The sequence below is a fragment of the Camelus bactrianus genome, chromosome 19 (assembly GCF_048773025.1).
Source record: "Camelus bactrianus isolate YW-2024 breed Bactrian camel chromosome 19, ASM4877302v1, whole genome shotgun sequence".
Classification (NCBI taxonomy): Eukaryota; Metazoa; Chordata; class Mammalia; order Artiodactyla; family Camelidae; genus Camelus; species Camelus bactrianus.
Window position 1 is genome coordinate 48,136,020 of NC_133557.1, and position 19,650 is coordinate 48,155,669.

The 19,650-nt window shown below is 38.1% G+C and overlaps 1 protein-coding gene across 6 annotated transcripts in view; it reads left to right on the forward strand.

Annotated features, from left to right (window-relative positions):
* The first annotated feature begins 619 nt into the window (after positions 1 to 619).
* Positions 620 to 19,650, forward strand: part of LOC105083132 (threonine aspartase 1) — a 261,114-nt gene continuing 242,083 nt past the window's right edge. For all 6 annotated transcript variants that reach the window (XR_006721050.2, XR_006721051.2, XM_045508688.2 and 3 more), the window contains exons 1-4: positions 620 to 735; positions 9,314 to 9,532; positions 12,729 to 12,796; positions 14,529 to 14,597. Coding sequence is in view for 4 of the 6 variants with exons in the window: in XM_045508688.2 (XP_045364644.2) it covers positions 9,388 to 9,532; positions 12,729 to 12,796; positions 14,529 to 14,597 (282 nt within the window). In the remaining 2 variants the exon portion in view is untranslated. The remainder of the gene's footprint in view (positions 736 to 9,313; positions 9,533 to 12,728; positions 12,797 to 14,528; positions 14,598 to 19,650) is intronic.

Below are 19,650 nucleotides of genomic sequence, written 5' to 3' on the forward strand. Positions count from 1 at the left end.
TTAGCAAGTGTGGGCTAAGGCCTAAGAATCTGAATTTCTGGTAAGAGTCCAGGTGATGCCGAAGCTGCTCATCTGGGGACCACACTTTGAGAATTTTCATAACTGCTCCTTTCAATCTCTGCTTCTCAAGACAGGTTCAATAGTGGTTATATGGTAAAGGATTCATGTTAATAGTTACAGGGAAACATTAAAGGAATTACATAATGTTACTCTGTCTTGGTCTTAGACACTGGATGGTAAAAGAAAGGCCACCCACACTTTCATTCTCCCCAGAGCAAGGCTAGCTTCTATCTCCCAAATGTAATCCAGGCAGAATTCCAGATTTCCCTTCTGTATTGGGGGTGCTGCAAGGATTGAATGAAATTAAGCTTTTAAGTGACACCTCAATAAATGATGACTAGCTTAATATCAATTGGTATCACACCGCCGGTCTGCCAACCACTCAGATCAGAAGATCACATCCTTCTGGCTCATTAAGGGGCGGGGTGACGAGAGAGAGGCCACGGCGCCTGCGCAGCTCACAGGGAGGCTCCAGGTGGTGTCTTCGCGGCACATCCACTGCCAGGTGAGCCGCTCCGGAGGAGAGGGCGGAGACAGAGCGGCGTGGGGGCGCCTGCTTCCGGCCACGGGGCTCTGCTCACGGCCAATGGGAAAGCGTAACGTCACCCCCGCTTCCTCACCCTGGCAACGGGAGGGTGACTACTTCCGGTGCTGTGGAGCTCGGGACTGACTCGGGTGAGTGTCCCTCTTTCTCACGCTGTCCGCGCCGCTGCCTCCGCCGCGCGCTGCCTCTGTCCGGGCGCCGTGCTCTCGCTGGGACGTGCTCTCCGGGGCCGGGAGCGGGCGGCGCGCAGGACGCCCCTTGCTGGGGGCTGTGCTGAAGGAAGAGACCCGGGAGGTCCCTCGTCCCCTAGTCTCGGTCGCGCGTGGGGCCCGCGCCTGTGCCCTTCCCAGCGGCGGCTGCTTGGCGGCCTCATCCCCTCTCCGTGAAAGGGACTGTCTGTGTGTGTGTGGAGGGGTGGGAGAGTCCTTGCAGTCCTTCAGCCGCTTTGCAGTGCCAGGCTGCGAGTTCCTCCGAGTTTGAGGCTCGCAGAGACCCCGAGGGTGCGCGCTCTGGTCCTGCGTGACCGGTGGGGGCCAAAGCAGCCCCGTAGTGTGATAGAGGCCTGCTTAGAGTCCCGCGGGACGTTAGCATTTACAGCTCGGGTGGAGGAGAAGGAAGAGGAAAGGACCGAGAAGATGGAGCAGGAGCAACTGGAGAGGAGGGTGGAAAACAGGAACTGGAGGTGCCCTGGAAACAGAGCGCATCGTGTTTCCGGAAGGAGGGAGTTCAACTTGATTCGCTTCTGTAAGGGGAGGGGAATGAAAGGTACTTTGGGGACCATGTGACTGAGATCGTTGTATACTAAGCTAAGGAATTTTCATACACCTGGGAGTTTAGTAATTTGCTTTTTTGTTTAAATAAAGCTTTCCCCCTCACTATTAAAAAGCAGTGCATGCTTATTAAAGAATATCTGGAAAATGCAGAAATATTTAAATAGAGATCATCTGTGGTTCCACCAACCAAGCATTTTGATCTCTTTCTACATTTTTTTAATAGTGTGTGTATGTATGTATGTGTGTATATATATATAATATATATACACATATATATAATATATATAATATATATATGTGTATATATATGTTTAATTTTCTTTCTTTTTTTAAATGGAGGTACTGGGGATTGAACCCAGGACCTCGTGCATGCTAAACATGTACTCTACCACTGAGCTATTACCCTCCCCTTATAGCATATACTTAACCTACTTAGAATCATAATGTATGTGTATAAAATATGATTTTAATTAAAAAGCATACGTTTTGTACATTGCATCTTGGAAGGAGTGATTTTTTTTTGAGATGTAATTCATAAAATCCACCATTTTAAATTGTAAATTTCAGTGGTTTTTAGTATATTCACAGAGTTGTGCACCCATCACCACTAATTCCATAACATTTTCATCACCTCAGAAAGAAACTCTACCCATTATAGTCGCTCCCCATTGGATTTCCCCTCTCCTTGTTCCCCCAGCCCTTGGCAACCACTAATCTACTTTGTGTCTATGGATTTTCCTGTTCTGTACATTTCATGTAAATGGAATCATATAATATGTGACTTTTTGTTGTTCACCTTCTTTCACTTAGCCTTCTCAGGTTTCATCCATGTTGTATTATGTGTCTACTTCACTCCTTTTTATGGCTGAATAATACTCTGTTATGTAAATAGGCCACATTTTGTTTATCCATCATCAGTTGGTGGACATTTGGGATGTTTCTGCATTTTGACTATTATGAATAATTCTGCTGTAAACATCCATGTGCAAGTTTTTGTGTGGACATATGTTTTCTGTTTTCTTAGGTGTATACCTAGGAGTGGAATTGCTGGGCCATGTGGTAACTGTTTAACTTTTTGAGGAGCTGTTTCCCAAAGTGGCCTGAACAAGCAGGATATGGGGATTCTGATTTCTCCATATCCTTTCTAACACTAACTGTCTGTCTTTTTGACCATAGCCATTCTGTTGGTTGTGAAATGATATCCTGTGGTTTTGATTTGCATTTGCCTGATGTCTGATAATGTTGAGCATCTTTCTCCTGTGCTTATTGGCCCCTTGTGTATCTTTGGAGAAATATCCATTTAATTCCTTTGCCCATTTTTATTTTTATTTAAAAATTTTTAACACTTTTTTTGCTTTTTGTTTGTTTGTTTTATGAGGGGGAGGTAATTAGGTTTATTTATTTATTTGTATTTGGAGGAGGTACCTCATGCATGCTAAGCATGCGCACTACCCCTTGAGCTATACCCTCCCCCCGCCCATTTTAAAATTGAATTAAAAATTAAAGTTGTAAGAGTTCTTTATACTGGACACAAGTCCCTTATCAGATATATGATTTGCAATATTTCTTCCATTTTTCTCCCATTTTGTAGGGGTGTCTTTTGAAGCGCAAAGTTTAAAAGTTTGGTGAAATCTAATTTATCTGTTTTTGGTGTTTGCGCTTTTGGTGTCATATGTAAAACCATTGCCAAATTCCGGATCATGAATATTTACCCCTATGTTTTCTTCTAAGAGTTTTATATAGTTTTAGCTCTTACATTTGGGTCTTGATCTATGTAGAGTTAATTTTTGTATATGGTGTGAGATAGGAGTCCTACTTTATTCCTTGACATGTAGCTCTTCAGTTTTTCCAGCAACATTTGTTGAAAAGGCTGTCCTTTCCCCATTGAATGGCCTTGGCACCCTTTTTCAAAAACCAGTTGACCATAAATAAATAATCATTTCCTAACTATTTCTCTATGTTGGATATTTAAGTTGCTCCCAGATTTTTGTTCTTCTAAATTATCCTATGTTAAACACAGCATGAAAGGCATGAAACCTTTTCTGTATTTAAAGTTATTTTGGTAGAAAGTGTTCTCAGAAGTGGAATTACTGGGTCAAAGAGGAATGTATGTTTGGAGCTCATTTAATGAGGCATTAAGCCTTCAATCTCATGATGTTAAGAGCAACAAAATGCTTCTTTATTCATCAGTTGCTATAGCTTAAGGGCTGGATTTCTCTAAAAGCCTTTTGCTGTAAGATGAATGGATTCCATGACTTCCTTCCTCCTTCAGTTGCTTCTAAAAAGACTAAGTAAATCTAGAGTGAAAAACTTCAATACCAGAGGCAAACAGGACATGTGGTAGTGTTCTAAATGGCTTAAAGAAAAAACAAAAAGTGTCATCAAATGCAGTAGGAAAATGAAGGAATCTTTGAGAGAAATGGAGTCAAGATTTAGACCTTAAATCAGAGGTCTCTGAAGCAAAAACTGGTTTTATTCTGAGTTTCTCTTCTGGCCTTGATAATCGAGTTAATTTATATTCATCTTGGTCTCAGAGACAGCCAAATTAAATCTTCTCTTTTTAGTAAATAATACCTAGCTTTAAAAAAATTGAAATACAAAAGGTTATTAGGAGAAAATCAAGTTTCCCTTTCATCCTTGCCCCTCCCTCTTCCCCAGTCTCCCAGTTCTCTCTAGAGGAGTCCGTGGTACAGTTATTTGTGTCTGCATAGATTGGTTCCTATATGGAGTATCTCTGGAGAGATGGTGTATACAAAATGATACATTTTAAGGCTCTTGATACTTTCTGACAAATTCCTTTTCAAAATAGTTACATCTATTTATGTTGGCAGTACACTGCTTGTCAGAAAGATTTCTCTCTTTTTTTTGTATTTCTTTGAATACTCTTTCCTTAATATTGGATATCCTGTTTGTATTTCTTCTTTTATGTATTGCCTGCTCATGTCTTTTGGCATGCTATCTGTCTTGATTGGCATTGTCCTTTATGAGATTTATTTTGGCCACCTTTTGTAGATGATTGTTTTACAATAGCCTGGATTTGGGAAGAAAAGTTAAAACGCTTTTTGTAACACTTATGCTAAGAGGTATGTGAGCTGAGCAAGAGTCAAAGCAGTAGGGCAAAGGAAGTTAAATGCTTAAGAAGAGATCTATAGGATTTGGAAACTGGGTGCAGTCCAAGATGACTACAAGGTGAGTTAGAAAAGGATGGTGCTATTATGTGGAAAGATCTAGATTTCTGGGGAAAGGTGAATTTATTTTGGGTAGGCCTTAGCGAGGAGGATCCAGGCTGAACTATCCAGTGGACTTGTGGCCACAGCTCAAGAGACAAAACACTAAGAGTTAGGAATCATCTGACTTACAGAGGGGATAGTTTGAAAGGTTGCCAGTGGATGAAGCTGCTGAAAGAGACATTGGAGAATAAGTCCATGGACAGACAGGCTGTCTGGGAGTCATGCAAGAGGACAAAGCTGGAAGGGGTGAGAGGGGCCGTGAAGAGACAGATTAGTAGACTGGCATGATTGCCGAAGAGAACAGGGGGTCTGCAGAATCAAAGGTTGTAACCAGAAGACTAAGAGAAGGACATTAGGTTTGGTGATTTGGAAAAGATACATCTTATGGGTGAAGATACAATTTATGGGAAGCAAGAAATACCCCACCCCCCAGAAAAAAATTTAAGGTATAATTCATTTATTATATGATTACACATGGAAAGTGTACAATTCAATAGTATTTAGTATATTCAGAATTGTGCAACCATGACCACAATCAATTTTAGACCATTTTTATTCCTCCCCCCACAAAGAAACCCTGTCCCCCATTAGCAATCACTTGTCAATTCCCCTCTATCCTTCTAGCCCTAGGCAACAACTGACCTACTTACTGTCTCTTTAGATTTGCCTACTCTGGACATTTCATGTAAATGGAAACATACAATATGTGGCTTTTCATGTTGGATTTCACTGTTTTCAGGGTTCATTCATGCTGTAGTATGTGTCAGTGCTTCATTCCTTTTTATGCCTAATAATGTTCCATTGTCCAAATATGCCGCATTTTGTTTAACCACCATCAGTTCATGGACATTTGAGTTGTTTCCACTTTTTGACTATTGTGAATAATTCTACTATTAAATATCCATGTACAAGTTTTTGTGTGGCCATGTTTTCAGTTCTCATCAGTATATACCTAGGAGTAGAATTGCTGGGCCATATGCTAACTTTATGTTTGACTTTTCAAGCAACTATAGCAGAGGAAGGACACATTGCCAGTGTTTTTTAGAAATAATAAAATGAATTTTAATATCATCACTGGTAGGAAATTGCAAAGTGTCCATATTCAAACATATTATTCAGAAATATAGGCATTATAAAAGTGATCTATAAGATTGTTTTCTGTTGTGTAAAACTAACATGCTTATACATCTTTTATTGGAAACCTTTTGTGTTGAGTGTTACCTCAAAGGCCTAGCTGAAGCATTAAACATTTTTTTTTCCTATGGATCAATATATTGATGTAAGTATGCTTCATCAATTTCAAATAACGATTTTAATAACTACAAATGTGATAAAAAATCACAGGAATATTTGATATTAATCTACAGTCACGATTTATTTTTTTACTCCTTAGTCTAAACTATAGAGATCAAATACTAATTTTATTTTTTTAAAATTAGGATTATCTGTGGTTTGTATGGCCCTAGAAGTTCAAGATCCAGAAAAATGAAAACAAAAAAGACCCCTTGGGCCAGTATTGTTGATTGGTCATGTTTTTGTCTATTTGTTCCCTAGTTGGGATGGGTTTTGAGAATATGGCATTTCCTCTTCCTGAAGCTTTGAAGTGGGATCGCATAGGCTTGCCCTATTTTAGAACTTGGACTTGGCTAGTTACCTTGTATTATCATAAATAAATAAATGAATAAAAAAGGTTTTTTTTGGTAAGTGATACAATCAGGTGGTTCAAAATCAAAAAGTATAAAATGGTGAACAGTGAAATTTCCATCCCACCAGTCACCCAAATCTTCTGGTAATCACTAGTGTAATATTTTTTGGTATATTCTTCCAGATTGTACTTTGCATGTATATTTAGCTGAATTATTTCTTTTCCCCTCCCTTGAAATATGGTACTGCATTTATTTCTGTACCATGCTCTTTTTACTTACCAAAATGTCTTCAAGACTGGTCATTTCGTATTTGTATATCAAGAATGTCCTCATTTTTTTAAGGGCTGCTTTTATTTTTACCACCTCCCATCAGGACATGGTGTTGGTCCATCTTCCCTGTTGCAGACAGTCCTTCAGTGTGTGTTTGTAGTTTTGGTTGATTTAGCTGTATTGAGTTGAGTTACCCTTGTTGAGTAGTACTAATTTATGCCACTACTAGCAATGTATGGGAGCTCCTGTTTCTCTATAGCCTCAAAACATGATGTCATCTTACCTTTTTTCTCTGTTTGTTTGCCAATCCAAGTTAAAAAATGATATTTGAGTATAGTTTTATTTTGCATTTTTCTTTTGAGTGAGGTTTAGCATCTTTTGATCTGTTTAAACTATTATATAATTTTTCTGTAAAGTGGGATTTGCCCACTTGTCCCTTTTATTTAATTTATTTTTTTGTCTTTTTTTTTATACATTTGTTGGAACTCTGTTAGGAAGGTCAGACCTTTAATGAATTCTGAGTTAAACAAAAACTGATGTTGGAGTAGAAATTGCTTCATTTCTAATTGAATTAAAAATATTTCAGTAACCTTTGGGAGTTGGAGGCCAGAGTTGTACACTGGATAGCCTGTCTACTTGAATTCCTTCCCCAATCCAGCAAAACTTTGGGGCCAGCATTTTTGGAGGAGTTTATTGAGATGACATGGTTTGCTACATAAATACATTTCGGATAGTCTTGGAGGAATGGTAGATTGTGCAAGAAATAGCATATTAATTCATCTACCACATTTTATTTTTTTCAGACAAGCTTGAGAAGCAATATTTTAAAATCTCTCACATATGTTAAAATGCCCATTACATCAAACCTTATTCATTATAAAATGTAGACATTCTGATTTGTTATTCATGAAAAAAAATGCATCTGATGACAGTGAGTCTGAGTAAGTTTTATAACTCATACTGCTTGGATATGTTTTCATTTGAAGTGGAGCTTTAATTTTCCAGTCTGAGTTTTCACACAACTATGTTTGTGGGGCTGGTGGTCCCAAGCTCCTTTCATGGCAGGGTCAGACATCATGGCCTGTGTAGACTGGCAGATGAACTGTTGATCATTTAAACTGACTGTGTCAGCAGACACAGGAATAAATAGTAACCTATCTCAGAGAAATACCTGAAGTCAGGTAAAAGTAATTAAGACAGAAACTCGTGAACTCATTGGAAGGAAATCCATCCTCAGACAGCTACCACCACAAAAGAAAACAAAAACAGACATTAAATTCACTGTTACTTAATTAACCTCAGCACTCTTGTAATCAAAAATTTTTTTCCTGCATTTATGGATATATGTAAACACACACACACACACCCACCACACACACCAGTATATATATATTTATATATATTATTTAAAATTATTATGTCCTTCAAATAAAATGATATATAATAAAATTAAATAGACTGTTAAACCAGGATTTAAAGGAAGGTAAAATACCATATTGCAGTGCTTCACAGACCATCTCTGTTGTGAAGGACCAACTTAAAAATTGTTTTTCAATCCATTGTTGACCATTTCTTCTGTAAAATATCAAAACAAAACAAAACAAAACAAAAAAACAACCCACCACAAAAACCTCAAAACAAAACAGAAATATGGAACTGTGAATGAAAGATAAAAGTATTTATGTTTTATATTTGAAAAGACTTGTGCTTCTCCCCATTTCTCAATTTAAAATAAGGTACAGATTTTTACCTAACAGTGTGAATCTAGGTGCTTAAGTAGTTTCAACCACTTGACTCTTTCTTGGCTTTTCTTTAAATCTCTGTGTGTTGATTTTTAAGTGCTCCATTTTCCCCCAGTCTGAAATGTGTTCTGCCATCATTATAGTTATAAAGCCAAGATTGCTAGAAGCTTGTGAGCTTGAGAAAAATTAGAGACTTTTGGCGTAAGTTGCCTGTAATTCTTTTTTATTAAACTTTATATTTTATTATTTATCTTTTGAGAACCTCAGAAATAATGCTTTCATGAAAATTAACAAGCATTTGCACAAGTGTTATTTTAATTTCTTGGTTTAGTCATAGTTTTGTTAGCATTTGTGTTGTACAGTTGACCTGTGAAGCTTTAAACTTTTTCTGAAGAGGTTCTTCACAGGCAGGTGTAAATCTGTCCCTTGCTTCGTTTCTTTAAGCAGGCAATTTAAGATCTATAGATCTTAAATGTTCTCACCACACACAAAAACTTGTAATTATATGGGGTGATGGATGTGTTAACTAACCTTGTTGTGGTAATCATTTTATACATATGTATACATGTATCAGATCATCATATTATACCCATTGAACTTATACAGTGGTGTATGTCAATTGTATCTCAGTAAAGCTGGAGAAAAAAACGAGCAGCAATCTAGGCTTTATATCAAGGCTCAGTGATGTTGCCAGCAGTGCCTGTGGTTCTAGAATGTCCTTGAGATAATTAGCATTTGTTTTGGAGGGAGTAGAAAGTGATATTTAAGTTATGTTGAGGTTTTCTTCAACATAGATAAAACTAAAGATAAAATATCTTTGGGCTCAATATGAAGACTTTTTATAACAGTTCTTTTGTTTATATGACTTTCAGCAATTACTGTCAGTGGACAGAGAGATTTAAATTCTAACCTTTCTATATTCTTTGTATCAGCTAGTTAAATAACTTTAAGATTAGGTTTTTTGAAAGTTATCTTTGCATGAATTTCTATAAGTTATGTGTGTGTTAGTGGAAAGAAATGCATACCATCTTTGCCTGTTTTCCTTTAGGGTAATTCCTCTCCTGCAATTACTTTTGGGTGGAAGTATGCTCTTTTTCCAATAGAAGATGGTGATCTTGGAGAATGACCATGGAGAAGGGGATGAGTTCTGGAGAAGGGCTGCCTTCCAGATCATCTCAGGTTTCGGCTGTTAAAATATCAGCCAAAGAGCTGGAAACAAAGCAGTCCCATAAAGAGAAGCGAGGGGGCTTTGTGCTGGTGCATGCAGGTAAGCTCTAAGTGGGTGAGCTGTAAGATGAAAATGATTTTTTTCCCCCTTGCCTTGGAAGTACACTGAGAATTGAATTTCAAATTTGGAGGAGGCAAACTGCCAGAGGAGTTGGAACCAAAGAGACTGACTTCAGTATAGTGAGGTCCTCCCCTAACTCCACATTTGGAAAATGTTATAATGATGGCTCTTCCTTTGTCTTCTTCACTCAGCTGCTCTATTATTTACTTCCCCCCATATAATAGATATATTTAGGTATTGTTAAAACCAGGCAATGTAATTATTTAAGTCTGGTTTGTATTTTTGAAAATAATGCTGCTGAAAAAATTTTATTGACTCTTTTTTTGGCTTTGGCCATCTTAGAGTATAATTTACAGTCTTAGAGCTAGTTTGCCTTCTTAATGTTATAAATGAGGAACCTTAAAACTAGAGTGATGAAATGGCTTCAGCCACACAGCTAGTTTGTACAAGAGCCAGGCTGACAGACCCTTAAGTGGGCCCTTAAGACTCAGGCTCGTGCTCTTGGCACTGCATCAGCCTGTAATCTCCACCGCAGAGGACCTTGAAGATAGACACAGTGAAGCCCAACGCCTGGGTCCCCGTCACTGAAGTGTCTTGGGTTTCCAAGCAGTGCAGCCCTTCCTTCCTCTTCTTCAGTCATTTCTATTTGCCTACATTTAGAGTCTGAAGTTCAAGGCCTCTGTGAAGGAAGAAGGAATGGCTGGATCTCCTTTAAACTTTCCTCAGACAGTCAAGCAGGATACGAGTGAGATTAACTTTGATCTGGGGTGAGGAGAGGAATTGGTTTCTTCTTATCAAACTGGAGTTCTGCCTGGTCGTTAACCTGTGGCTGTATCTAGACTGGACGACTTGGGAAGCCTTACAGAATCTGGTACAGGAGAATATGGCCAAAAAAAAAAAAAAACCAGGTTCAGTTTTATTTTCTTTCAAATGATTTTTCAAAGAACTGGGGTAAATTTATAGAAAGAACTCAGTTAGATGTAGACTGGGGCTGGAACTCCTGCCTTCAGATTCCTAGCCCACTATTCTTTCTAGTATACCATGTTGACGGCGCATCTTTATAGGACCCAGTGAGGTATTTTATTCAGAACGAGTCTTTGAAAAATGTACGAGAAAGGCCTGAAATGTGTAACAAGCAACAGCATGGAGCTTTTGATTAGTTGGAAAAGATTGCCTTCTGGGACAGTCATGGTGATAGCCCTCCTCTTTCATAAACACACCTGATAGTAGTGGCTCTTAGACAAAGTTTGGTGCTGGGGACCAGCTGTTATTGGAGGAGGTCTGGATTATGGCAGGGAATTGTGTGGATTAAGGCTGACCTTCCCCTTCTAAATTATTAGAAGGCCAAATAGAGTGATTGATTATGCAGAAGTATATATCTTATACGTTTCAGGAACAAAATTTCAATTCCAGTGTAGATTTTAAAACTTTTGTTTATTATTGTTTTTAAGAACTCAAATTTTAGTCATTTGAGTAGACTGTTGCTTATTCCCAGATCTGTAAACTACCTATGCTTTTACCTAATATTAAAGAACTAAACACTTCTTACCCTTAAAATTTTAAAGGTGAAACTTATCTTTAAGTGGAATGTCAGTATCACTTGCAGGAAGAGAAAATAACTTAACACAATGTAGAGAACCATTGTGATTAAATTTTAGCTAGATCCTGTTCCTGTCAGTGGTTTCGATCCTAAGCTTACCTTTTCCTTTGTTAAATAGAAGAATTAGCGAGATTTAATCAGATATTAAAGGTATACTGGAAACATGCTGAGACGGTTTCCCTATTTTAAGCAGAGGATTTACATGTTGATGTTATTAATGCTGTTATCCATACACTAAAGTTGTCTGTTTGGCTGTGGTATCCCATGTTTTGGGAAACACTGCTAAAAGATTGGGACCCAAGTTCTAAGACAAGAGACCTGAGATCATTTATTAGAGAATCATGAAGAAAGTTCTGTTAAATATTGACACAGATTCTATGAAGTTTCAGAGTTCTTTTGAGAAATAGGATTGGAATTTGCATGTTTTATGGATTCCTGTTTGGGCATCTTTTCTGTTCTCATGGGTCCCTTAACCATAGCTTCTTGGACCAGTTCTTTCTCTGCCTTGAGGAAAGGTGGGTTAAGGTTGTGTCACAGTCTGCAGTCTCACAGGAGGAGCCCTGAAGCTTAGAAATATAGTTCTTTAACCTTCCCTAAGTTGGACACCTGTGGGGCCCAGCAGTAGCTGAGGATGGGGGCTGAAGGGGTGCTTCAAAACTCTGTTTAAGAATTTTGATGAGAGGGGGGAGGGTATAGCTCAAGTGGTAGAGCGCATGCTTAGCATGCGTGCAGTCCTGGGTTCAATCCCCAGGACCTCCTCTAAAATAAATAAATAAACCTAATTATACCTCCCCCCACCAAAAAAAAAAAAAAGATTAAAAAGAATTTTGATGAGAAGCCTAATTGTCACAAGAGTTGAAGTTCTCTTATATTGGTTTCTTTTTTTATTTACATTATTCTCAAATCCCTAACTAAACAAGTATTAATCCTTTTAGGGAAACAAATTTCAGAGCCATCCTCTTAGGAAGTTGCTGGTGTTTGATTAAGAGCCAGAGAGCAACAGGATTTCTAATTGGAAGTTGTGAATATACCATCACTGAGGTTTCAGAGACACCCAGAGTTACATTCTAGGGGGTGAGAGAATGGAAAAGTTTGGGTAGGAGTGGTAGTGGTGGTGGTGGTTGTGGACCGATGGGATTGACACCCCTCAACTTCAAATGTTGTTTAGAAACTACCTAGTTTTTTGAAGTTACTCTTAAAATTTTTGGCAGGTACTTTTCAGAGGTCAACAGAGAGGAACTTGAAGGGACTCTGTCCTTGACACTGCCTGGGCTATCAACTCCAGCCAAAAGAACTGGAGGAGAAGTGAGCTTGGCAAAGCCTCTCTAGGGACATGAGCTATTTAGAAATAGAAATAGTGCCTCTGGCAGGAAGATAGCTTTTGAAAAAGGAGGTAAGGTAAATTAAAAAGGCTTATGGTGGAGAAAGAAACTATTACATTTTTAAGACTCTGTACACTTGGGGCAATAGTTTTATTGTCACTAGGAGAGCATCCATTTATATGAACTATTTATATAATATAAGCAGGGTCCCAGGTATCTTAATGATAGCTAACGATTGCTTTTTTCACTACAGGTGCAGGTTATCATTCTGAATCCAAAGCCAAGGAATATAAACATGTATGCAAACGAGCTTGTCAAAAGGTATGAAGAGAATGTATTCTGCCTGCTCAAAACATTTTAGTTTTGACCATAAAGCAGCTTTACCTTGAAGTTCAAAATTTTAAGGTTCGATTTATAAGATGGTCTTTGATTTGGACCACAAAATAATTTTGCTCGTATTTGTGGGGTCTTGTTTTGTTCTGTTTTGTGTTTTTTATTCTCCAAATCGTGTTTAGATCTTTTCCTTCTTTTTCCAGATTAAAGTCTGTATTTTTGGAATTGTGGGCACATAATCATATATCTTTTAATCTTTGCAAAGGCGTTGAGCTCGGTAGAAGGGGTAGGGAGAACAGCTCAGAGGCAGCCAATGTGTCTTTCTATGAAGGGATGAAAAAAATAATAAAAAATTAAAATGGGTGCTTTTCTTAGGGGGATTATCTTGTACTTTATCCTTCTGTTTTTCATCACGTAGTTTGTATCGTGGCTAATTCATTGTCGTTCCTGAGTTTAACTTTGCCCTTGTACTCAGTTGTGCTTTTTTTTTCCTCTTTGGTTTTTGAGGTTTTGCTAAATTGTTGAATACTTAATGTGGATGCAGGAATGGGCTCAGAAGAAATATTGTTTATTTTTATTTTGATCCTGACTCTGTACTCTTGTAGGCAAACCTTCCATTACTTTTTATGCAAGTAGAATGCTAATTGGATATTGTATATCAAGTAAATATGGGTCTCTCTCAGCTCTTCTCATTTATATTTACATACTATTTAAAGAAGATTATACTTTATTCGAAATCCAAGCTTTTTCTTATGAAAATGCCATAAATGAATATTTTGTTATAGGGATTTTATTTTATTTTTTTTTAAATTTATAATGCTAAATGTTTTCTAAGCTATTTTATTTTTTTATCTTATTTTTCAAAGTGTGAAATCTTTTCATTATGTGAAAAGAAGTGGTTTACTTTTATAGGATTGTAGTCCTAGAAACCTAATACATTTAGGGTGTGTAACCAGCCTCTTCAGTTTATGCAGTAAATGAAATAAACTTCTTAAAAGTTTAATGAGGAATAGAATTCTTAGTTTTTGATCTTTCTGTTTGTTGATTAAATTGGAGCTTCAGTAATTCATTTAAAATCAGCCTTCCTTCTCTTTCTTTCCTGTCCTCATGCATTCCTAAGAAGCAAGGTGATTTTAGTGACCTTTACTCGCTGTAGTTTCTATTAGAAAAGAATGTGATATGTTTCTCTCAGTGCAAAATGCATTATAGTGTCAGAAATGCTTTTGTCAAATGTATGCTTCCATTTCAGGATTCAGAAGTGCCTCTGTGACTGAGTCACTGTATTTTATAGTTGGGGGTATGGAGAGGAGTAACAGTGGGAGAAGAAATTGTTAGCCTAGTCTGAGATTCAGTTATCTATATAAAATACAAATTCCTATTTCAAAACTGAATTCACATAATTTCTATGGCTATTTGAATTGCCCTGCGATGAATGAAGCCCCTTCACTTACTAAATTCCTTGCACTTTGCCTTTAGTAGCTAGATTTTATTCCTTGTCTTAATATGAATAATTTTAAGTGAGCTATAGCATGAATCATCCTGAGCCACTGCCTATTTTAAACCTAACTCATTCATGTCTTGAAGGACAGATTGGAATTCCAGTGATCAATTTTTATTAACTCTAAATGTCTCCTGTACTTCTTTACTCTCTTGGAACGCTTCTGGGTATGTTGGAGAGGTTGTGGTTTTACAGTGAATGGTCTCTCCCCTTGGTTTCCAGGCAATTGAGAAGTTGCAGGCCGGCGCTCTTGCGACAGATGCGGTGACTGCAGCTCTGGTGGAACTTGAGGTATTTCTTTTCTCTGTTTCATTTAAAATACTTGTGAGTTTATGTTCATTTATTCTTAAATGACATGTAACCGTTGTTTAATCAACCATCAATTATGTGACCAGTGTTTCCCAACAACATTAACGAGTTGTGAAGAAGCCTGTGATTTTGTTAGGTTGTTTTCATTGGAGACTTCTTTGAGTAATATAAAAAGTTAGTTAAATTCATTTTTTCCCTCAGTTATGGGAGATTCATGAAGACAAGTTACTGGTGACTGGATACTTAAAATTTCCTTAATATTTTCAGAAGAAAAATTTCTGAAGTTAACTGCCCGCCAAAGTAATACATGTTCTGTTGTTTAGAAAACAAAAAAAATTCCAACTGTCTAGGTGTGTCCAAAGTGCAGGGGGACATTTCCTGACAAACTGAGCAGCTGGATATCGTTTTAAAGTATACATAAGCTGTGTTCCGGGAGGTGTGTCTTGGCCAGTGTGATTGTTAGGCTGGTCTCCAGTCAGCTGCAGACACTGAGGGCCTCAGTGAGGAGGCTCTCAAGTTCTCTGTGATTCTTTGTACTCCAGTGTGAGGCTCTCTGAGTTCTCTTAATCTGGAACCCTGAGGATGAGTTTGTCCAGGGGACGTTGAGGGATTCAGAAGACCGACTTCTGCTGCTCAAACTTAGAGAATGAAGATTTGTGCAAGTCAGTTTAGAGGACTGCAGTGAGCAAATACTTTTTTTTTTTTGCTTGAGAAAATTACTAGGGGAATCAAATAAGACATGAAGATAAAACAGTGATGAATTTGAGGGAGGAGGTGATAGAGTAGACTGTTCCAAGATGACTGGATGGTGGCCCTCACCCTGACGTGCCAGGCTTTGCTTCTCCTTGTGAAGATTGCCCAGGAATTTACCAAAAGTCCTAGCCATGTTTTCTGTGTATTCTCCTGCTTAATTGTGGAGCTGCACTTTTGATCATGCTTTGTAGATTTTACTCTCTCTCGTTAACATGTTAAGCGTGGTCCTAGTGTATGTAACGGGGGAGGGTAGACGAATATGGTGGGCACCAGTTCCATTGTGATTTGGTCTCTGAGGCATCTGACCTGGGGTTATGTGGTCTTCTCCTGTTGAGACGAATGTATCTTATACCAGCTTTACTAGTCATCAGCTATGAGTCCCTGGGCACCTCACAGCTCTCCTTGACTTAATTTACCCACTTATAATATGGGGATAATAATTCCTACTTTATAGTGTTGTGAAGATGAACTGAGTTAAAATATGATAATCACTTAGAATAGTGTGTTGCATGTAGTAAGCACCCCATAACTGTTAGCAATTATTCCTATGTGAGGTGCTTTGGAAATGATATATATGAGGTGAATATTTATGGTAACTATTAATGACAAGTTTTACAATGTCAAAGAAAGGTTAATTATATGTTATGGATAAAAGGAGAAAAGTGATGGAAGGAAGACTGATGTGCTTATCACCAAATCTTACCTTTACTCAAAACACACACTAGGAAGCTTCATCTAACTTAATTCAATTGTTAATTACAAATTATTCATCTTTGTGCAGAAGATGATGTTCTGAGGTTACAGGTGCATGGAGTCATTGTGGGTCTGGGGGAGGAAGGTTAATGAATAACTGGGGTATATACCATAATAGCAACTGTGAATACATAATTGAGTAAAATTAAGTTTTCCTTTTTCTTTTCATCTTAGAAGAACTTTAATTTTCTCAAGTCCTACTTATATCATGCTGAATTTTTCACTACATTTTTTCCTATGATGAGTCAATCCTACTTTTAAAGAACTTACTTATGTATACCTTAAAATGATTTAAAAATACATTCTGGAATGAGTTACACATGAATACATGAGCTTTATAGATTTGAATGATGACCTGTGTTTTTTAAGAGTGTGGGTATGAAGGTTTTCTTTTTTACTTTTTTTTTCATTTTTCAGTTTTATTAGGTAGAATTGTTACAATTGGACTGAACATATACAACATATTGTATGTAAATACATATGTACAATATACTGCACATATTTTTAAATTTACATATATATACTGTTCATTGTTTCTAGGAATGTTTAGAGCTTTAGCTTTTTAAACTTACATAGTTATCAAAGGAATAAAGCCAACCACAAAATAAGAATTAATTAAAAAAGATACATACACTCTGCTATTAATAACAACATTATTTATAACTGCCCAGATATGGAAGCATCATAACTGCACATCAATAGATGCATGGATAAAGAAGATGCAGCATATATATGCAGTGCAATACAATTCACCCATAAAAAAGAAGGATATTTTGCCATTGGCAGCCCTTCATTCACTTTTTTTTTCACTTCAAAAACCAGAATTTTTTAACTGACATAAACATTTCCATTGCATCAAAAAGAACAAAATACCTAGAAATAAGCTTAACCAAGGAGGTTACCTATACTCTGAAACTGTAAAACATTGATAAAGGAAATTGAAGACGATACAGAGAAGTGGAAAGATGTCTTGTGTTCTTGGATTGGAAGAATTAACATTATCAAAATGGCCATGCTACCCAAAGCAATCTACAGATCCAATGATGCAAACCCCCTCAAAATACTCATGACATTCTTCACAGAACTAGAACAAACAATTCCAAAATTTATATGGAACCATGAAAGACCCCGAATTGCCAAAGCAATCTTTTGTAGGTTTTTTTTTTTTTTCCCATCTTTCTTCTTTTTGTTCTCTTTTCTTGTGATTTGATGACTAGAGAAGTTCCTTTAACATTTGTTGTAAAGCTGGCTTGGTGGTGCTGAATTCTTTTAGCTTTTGTTTATCTATGAAGCTTTTGATTTCTCCATCAAATCTGAAGAAGAGCCTTGCTGGATAGTATTCTTGGTTGTAAGTTTTTCCCTCTCATCACTTTAAATATATCATGCCACTCTCTTCTGGCCTGGAGAATTTCTGCTGAAAAATCAGCTGATAACCTTGTGGGAGTTCCCTTGTATGTTATTTGTTGCTTTTCTCTTGCTAATTTTAATATTTTCTCCTTATCCTTAACATTTTTCAGTGTTATGACTGTGCCTTCATGTGTTCCTCTTTGGGTTGATCCTGAGTGGAACTTTCTGCACTTCCTGGACTTGGGTAACTGTTAGGGAAGTTTTCAGTTATTACCTCTCCAAAAATTTTCTCAGGTTCTCTCTCTTTTCTCTTTCCGGAATGCCTATAATGTGAATATTAGTGCACTTTATGTTGTCCCAGAGTTCTTAAACTATCCTTACTTCTTTTCATTTTTTCTTTTTTCTGTTTTGCGATAGTGATTTCCACTATTCTGCCTTCTAGCTCACTGAGCTGTTCTTTTGCCTCATTTAGTCTATTCTTGTTTCCTTCTAGTGTTTTATTCATTTCAGTGATTTTATTCTTTAACTCTGTATATTCTTTGTATTTTCCAACTCTTTGCTAAAAACTTTGCTCTGTGCATCTATACTCCTCTTGAATTCTCTGAACATCTTGGCCATCATAACTTTAAACTCTTTCTCAGATAAATTACCTATCTCCTCATCACATTTCTTCTTTTGGGATTTTATCTTGTGGCTTGGCCTGGAAGGTATTCGTCTGCCACCTCATATTGTCTGTCTTTCTATTTGTATTTTTACGTATGTTAGTTACATTTCTCAACCTTGAAGAGGTGGCCCTCTGGGAGTTGTCCCATGCATCCCAGCAGTACACTCCTCTTTTGTCACCCAAGGGCCAGGGTCCAGCCAGTCCCAGTGTAGAGTCTGGCCTGTGTTTGTGGATTCCTTCCACAGGCTTTGGGATTGTTGTTTTCTTATTTCTGGTATCTGCCCTCTGGTGGATGAGGCTAAACTCGAGGCTTATGTAGGTTTCCTGGCAGGAGGAGCCAGTGCCTGCCCACTGCTGCGTGAGGCTTGGTCCTGGACCTCTGGTGGGTAGGGCTGTGTCTAGAGGCATTTTGGCTCAGGAGGTCTGCTGATGGGTGGGGCTGTGTTCCCACCCAGTATGTTGTTTGATCTGAGGCTTCCCTGCAGGCTGTTGGGTGGAGCTAGGTCTTCGTGCTAATGATCCAATCAAGATGGCAGCCTCCAGGAAAGCTCATGTAGATGAACACTCCCAGAATGTCTGCCGCCAGCTTTTATGTCCTCTGGATGAGCTGCAGCTGTCCCCTATGTCCCCAGGTGACCTTCCGAAACCAGCAGGCAGGTTTGGCCCAGGTTCCTGTGAAATCACTGCCTCTGCCCTTGGACCTGGTGCATGTGAGATTCTGTGTATGCTTCCCAAGGGAATGAAGTCTTTTTTTCCCTCAGTCCCATGGGCCATCTGGAGTTAAGCCCCACTGGCCTGCAAAGCAGATGTCCTGGGGCCTCTTCCTCCTCCCAGTGCCGGAACCCCGGGCTGGGGAGCCTGACATGGGGCTTAGAGCTGTCACTCCTGTGGGAGGGCCTCTGCGACTTAACTGTTCTTCAGCTTGTTGGTCACTCACCCGGGTGGTATGGGGCCTGATTATATTGTGAACCCACCCCCCTACCTTCCTTCTGTGGTTCCCTCTTCATGTTTCCAGTTGAAGAAGATCTTTTTTCTAGGTTCCAGTCTTTTTAATTTTTGATGATTGTTTCACAGTCAGTTGTGGTTTTGTTGTAGTCGTGAGGAGAGAGTACATCTTTTTTTTTTTTTAAACAAAAATGTTTTTTGAGTGGACTGTGTTATGTGGCCTGAATGAGTTTAGTGTACTTTCCCCTCTTTCACTATTACATTTTGGGAAAAATTTCAGTGAGTTGTCTTTAAAAATTCATTTCTATATAGAATCTTTGAGATATATGTTAGTAGTTTAACGGTTAAGGCTACACTAAGGAAGCATTTTCCTGAATCTTAAGAATTATGTTGGAAGTCATGCTTATACTGCCCCCGTCAGTCACCTTGCATAAGTTGTCACCTTGTATACTTGTGATTCATCACCTTTAAACAGGGTGACGTTTTCAAATAAAGAGTTTAATTGAAGAGATATTATAATAGTTTGGGCCAATGGAAAGATACATAAAAGTTGGATTCTTATGTCTTCTGTTC